Genomic DNA, 5,486 nt, shown 5'->3' with positions numbered 1-5,486 from the left:
GTCTCCCTGTCTCCTCCATGTCCCCTCTCAACCCGTGTCCCCTTTCACCCCGTGTCTCCCCTCCCACCATGTCCCCCCTCCCACCATGTCCCCTCTCCCCTGTCTCCGTCTCCATGTCCCGTCTCCCCGTCCACTGTCACCCCTGTCCACTGTCACCCCTCATGTCCCCTCTCACCCATCCACGGCCACCGTCTGACCCATGTCCCCTCTCCCCTGTCTCCCTGTCTCCCCCATGTCCCATCTCCCCCATGTCCCATCTCCCTCATCCATGGTCACTGTCTGACTCATGTCCCCTCTCCCCCACAGGGTACCGCGAGGGCTTTCTCTGGAAACGTGGCCGGGACAATGGGCAGTTTTTAAGCCGGAAGTTTGTGCTGACGGAACGAGAGGGTGCCCTGAAGTATTTCAACAGAAATGACGTGAGCCAGACACGGGGGTGGGGTGGGGGCCTGTCCCGGGGCAGCATCCTGGCCTCCCACGCTGGGGCCTGTGGTGGCCACGTCCATCCTCAGCTGCCCTCCCTGCTGCCCCCTCGATGGGGACACTCCAGGAGAACCAGCCTGTGATGGGCTGTGAAGCCTCTGTCTCCCGGTCCTCTGTCTCCCGGTCCTCTGTCTCTCCCCGTTCTCTGTCTCTCCCGGTCCTCTGTCTCTCCCCGTTCTCTGTCTCTCCCCGTTCTCTGTCTCTCCCCGTTCTCTGTCTCTCCCCGTTCTCTGTCTCTCCCGGTCCTCTGTCTCCCGGTCCTCTGTCTCTCCCGGTCCTCTGTCTCCCGGTCCTCTGTCTCCCAGTCCTCTGTGTCTCCCCGTCCTCTGTGTCTCCCGGTCCTTGTGTCTCCCGGCCCTCGTGCCTCCCAGGGTGGGGCAGCTGAGGCTTTCCAGGAGCCTGGGTGGCCGGGCAGGGCCCCCTGAACTCAGGCCCAGCCGTGGGAGGGGGAGAACCTAGTCACTGGGCCCTGCTGGAGCCAGCCAGGACCCCAGAAAGCCCCCAACTTTCCTGAGGTACCCTGGGGAGACTGGCTCGAGACAGGACAAACACATTGGCCAGAACGGCGGGGTCTCCGCGAGGTGGCCCCAGGGCCGTGGGCTGATGGTCGGAAGCACCCGCCCTGAGCTGTGGCACACTGCTGTCGGGCGCTGGCTGGAGGTGGGCTGGTGGCTGGGGCCTGCCCCTGTGGGAGCTGCCGTGCCGTGTGGGGCCCGGGGCTGCCCCTGGGGAGGGAGGTGCAGTGTCTGATGTCAAAAGCCACCCACACAGTGTCATTGAGTCCCCATCACCCCCGGGAGGAAGGTGCCGTTACCTTCTGCTTACAGACTGGGAGGCCGAGGCTCAGAGAGCTTAAGTAACCTGCCCAAAGCCACACAGCACAGCAGGTGTGCCGCCAGCACCCACAGGGTCTGCCCTTCCTGCTCCCCCGAGCTTGGATGGTGGCCCCTGTGAGGTGCTCAGACCGCACCCCTTCCTAGGCCAAGGAACCCAAGGCTGTGATGAAGATTGAGCACCTAAACGCCACCTTCCAGCCGGCCAAGATCGGCCACCCCCATGGCCTGCAGGTCACCTACCTGAAGGACAACAGCACGCGCAACATCTTCATCTACCATGAGGATGGGAAGGTGGGCGCTGGCGTGCACTCAGGCCAGGGCGGCACAGGAGGGCGGGCACTTGGGCTGAGTGGCACGAGAGGGCGGGCATTTGGGCTGGGCAGTGTGGGAAGGCAGGCACTCAGTGGGTGCTTGGACAGTGTGGGAAGGCGGGCACTCAGCCTGGTGGCGCGGAAGGGCAGGCACTCGGGCCAGGCGGCATGAGAAGGCGGGCACTCGGGCTGAGTGGCACGAGAGGGCAGGCACTCGGGCTGGGTGGCATGAGAAGGCAGGTGCTTGGACGTGTGGGAGGGTGGGCACTTGGACTGGGTGGCACAGGAGGGCGGGCACCGGGTGGGCAGCAGGGGAAGACAGGTGCAGGAAGACAGGCTCCCTCCCGAGCCCGGGCTGCCCAGGAACCGGATTACCGTGCTGTCTCTGGGGCCATCCAGCCTGCCTCTGTCAGTGGGGGCTGCCAGCTCAGGTTAGAGGATCCACCACCCCCACAATGCCCACAGGGGGCCTTTGGGGGAACTCAGGTCCTATGGGGAGGAGAAGGGGACAGCAGCCAGCTCTGGGGCTGGTTTGGCAGTGTTCCTTTGGCTGCCCTTGGTGTGGCGGTGGGGAGCGCAGGTGCACCCCTCATCTCTGGAGGGCTTAGGGGGAACCCGGATAAAACTCCCACAAAAGCTATCCTTTTGTCTTTGGGCCAGGCTGCAGGGGGCCCAGCGGTGGGTCCAGCCTCTCTGTTGCACTGGTTCTCGTTTCTATTTTTATCACCCGTCTATGGGCACGTGGTCTAAAGCGCTAAATTGTCCCCAAGTCTTGAGAAACAGAAGTTTGAGGCCCCTCCTAACCCCCGTTGGGAATTTGTCCCCGTATCCAAAAATAACCTGCCGGTGTGGCTGCACATGTACCCATTTTAGGCACCATCTGACAACTTCCCACGAGGAAGTAGAGGTTCCAGCTCTTTCCATGCCCTCCCACGTGCCCGTCCCCATCCCCTGCCCACCGTGCTCCCCTGGCGTCTGCACCTGGGGTTGTTACGGGGCTGACATTGGATGCCTCGGAGCATGCTGCGATCACTTTTCCCACAGCAAGCGGCTGTGTTCTCTGCCGCAGTTGACGGCCTGCTGCCGTCTCTGCAGACTTTTCTCTGGAGGCAGTCGGACACCGGGAGCCCGTGACTCCCATGGCCTGGAGATCTCGCTCCTGCAGGCTCATCTCCTTCCCGGGTGGAGTCTTGCTGCCCGGCCCCACATCTTTTTAGTTTACTTGTTCCTTTTGGTAGAAGCGATGTGCTTGGAAGGAAAGTGGCCTGTCACCTGGCACCTTGGAACGTTCTACCTCCTGCTTGGCTTAGACTGTGGCTAGATATAGAATTCTAGGTTGGAGTTAATTTTCCTGCTAGTGCTGAAGGCTCTGCACCACAGATCCCTCCCTCTCAGTACGTCTGTCCCGGGGTTTTGAAATTCTCCGATGCCGTGCGTGTGTTGGCAAGAGTCCCTCGTCTTTTGCTGTGCTGGGCACAGGCCCAGGGTGGCCTTTCGAGTCTAGTTACTGGTTTCCATGAGGTCAGGGATTGCTTTCTTATCTAATAATTTCTTCCCTCCACTTTCTTTGTTCTCATTTTCTGAAACTCCTGGTTTGGAGATGTTGGCACTCTTACGCCGGCTCATTTTGCTTCTACTTTCTGGGAGATTTCTTCAACTTTGTCTCCAACACTGTATTGAGGTTTTATTTCTGCTCTCATGTATTTAATTTTACAGAGAGTCTTTGGTTCTTGGAGTATTTCTTTTTCTTTTTCTTTTTTTTTTTGAGATTGAGTCTCGCTGTGTTGCCCAGGCTGGAGTGCAGTGGTGCGATCTCAGCTCACTGCAACCTCTGCCTCTTGGGTTCAAGTGATTATCTTGCCTCAGCCTCCTGAGTAGCTGGGACTACAGGCATGTGCCACCACGCCCAGGCAACTTTTTTTTTTTGAGGCGGAGTTTCACTCTTGTCACCCAGGCTGGAGTGCAATGGTGCTGTCTCGGCTCACTGCAGCCTTTGCCTCCCAGGTTCAAGTGATTCTCTTGCCTCAGCCACCCGAGCAGCTGGGATTACAGACATGTGCCACCACGCCCAAAAATTTTGTATTTTTTTGTAGAGATGGGGTTTCTCCATGTTGGTCAGGCTGGTCTCGAACTCCCAACCTCAGGTGATCCGCCTGCCTCGGCCTCACAAAGTGCTGGGATTACAGGTGTGAGACACCGCGCCCAGTCGCAATCTTTGTATTTTTAGTAGAGATGGGGTTTCACCATGTTGGTCAGGCTGGTGTCCAACTCCTGACCTCAAGTGATCCCCCCCGCCTCAGCCTCCTAAAGCGCTGGGATTACAGGGGTGAGCCACCGTGCCTAGCTGAATATTCCTTTTTCAAACGCTGTTTTTGGTTTGATTGTGGTATCTTACTAATGTTAATTTTTGAAGCTTGCTTATCCCTGAAAAATGTTTTTGTCTTCTAAGTGGCTGCTGGTCTGACCTGCTGGGTTCCCTGTGAGAAATCTTTCCCAGCTATCCTGGAATCTGGGCAGGTCAGATCCTCCAAAGATAAATCACCCTGCCCAGGCAGACGCACTTTGCCCCCAGTGGTGGGAGCTGACGGAGTTTGGGCTGCAGCCTGCAGGGTCACAGAGCTCCCTGGAGTGCACCAGGCATGTCCCGTCTGCCCGGAGCCCCCGAGAGTCGGCTCCATGTCCTGCTGGGGGAAAAGGGACGAGCTTCCAACCAGTTCTCCTGCTTAGAGCGCCCTCCATTTCCGGGGACCTGGAGCGGTGGATTCCCAAGGCCTCTGGGGCAGTGCGGTGTGGACAGGTTCAGCTTCCTCTACCCGGAGGGAGGGCGGGGCCAAATGGGATGGGGCGGGCCGGAGGAACGGGGTGGGAGGGGTAAGGAGGGGAGGCTGGTTGGGTGGTGTGGGTGTGGCTGGTGGGCGTGGCCTAGGAGGAAGGGCCACAGGAGAAAGCAGGGCTGGAGGCCTATGAGGGGCAGTCAGGGTGGGCGGGTCTTGGCGGTGGGCGGGGCTCTGCTGGGTGGCCACTGGGAGAGGGCAGGGCAATCCCACTGCTGTGGGAGGAGCCTGGGGCTGTACCATCCTCCAGCTGGTGCTGGACCGGGTGTCAGCTGGAGAAGCTGTGACTGGATTGGTCCAGTGCTGAGGGCTTTGCCTGCGGGACGAAACTCAAGGCCAAAGGGGCTGGGGCAGAAGCCTAAGAGGGCATGAGAGAAGGGAAGAGGGATGGGGCTCCCTGGTTCTTCCTGGCCCTTCCTGGCCAGGAGAGGGTGGAGCCAAGAGTGGAGATGGGCACCTTTCCTGAGGTCACCAGCTCCAGGCTATAGTCTGGACAGGAGGCACGGGGCTCAGGGCTCGGGGCTCAGGGTACAAGGTCATGGGGCCAAGGGTCTGGGCAGACCCCAGGAGGGGCGCTGGGTCTGGGGGCAGGGGACAGCCAGGCTGAGGTCGGGACCCCAAGGGCACCTGACGCGGGGCTGGGTGCCAGGCCTGGTCCATGGGCCCTCTGTTCTAGGGTGCTGGCCCACTCCACGGTCTCCAGAGGACAAGGGCAGCTCCCTGGAGAGCAGTTCGGCCCTCTGCCCACTCTTGGTAGGGGGCACAGCTCCAAGTGTTTATAAACAGATGAGCCCTCCCTTCCCCTGTCACCCCAAGACTTGCATGAGCTACAAAATAAGGATCTTCATAAAAATAGCACCATCTGAAAGGAAGGCAGGCTGGCCCAGGCCCCAGCAGAGCCAGGGCCACAGGGTGAGCTTGGATGGCAGCCCCAGACCCCGTCCAGCCCCACGCTGTGCAGACCAGCCCTTAGCCCAGCCCTTAGCCCAGCCCTTAGGCCAGCCCAGCCCTTAGGCCAGCCC

The 5,486-nt window shown here is 60.2% G+C and overlaps 1 protein-coding gene across 5 annotated transcripts in view; it reads left to right on the top strand.

Moving 5' to 3' along the window:
- Window positions 1–5,486, top strand: part of ADAP1 (ArfGAP with dual PH domains 1) — a 71,038-nt gene that overhangs the window by 61,684 nt on the left and 3,868 nt on the right. For all 5 annotated transcript variants that reach the window (XM_011956925.1, XM_011956927.1, XM_011956926.1 and 2 more), the window contains 2 exons: window positions 307–419; window positions 1,464–1,610. In XM_011956925.1, the coding sequence (XP_011812315.1) occupies window positions 307–419; window positions 1,464–1,610 (260 nt within the window). The remainder of the gene's footprint in view (window positions 1–306; window positions 420–1,463; window positions 1,611–5,486) is intronic.

This window comes from Colobus angolensis, unplaced genomic scaffold, assembly GCF_000951035.1.
Source record: "Colobus angolensis palliatus isolate OR3802 unplaced genomic scaffold, Cang.pa_1.0 Scaffold43, whole genome shotgun sequence".
In the NCBI taxonomy this organism is placed as follows: Eukaryota; Metazoa; Chordata; class Mammalia; order Primates; family Cercopithecidae; genus Colobus; species Colobus angolensis.
Note: the sequence above shows the minus strand (reverse complement) of the source record. Positions and strands in the feature narration are given on the sequence as shown.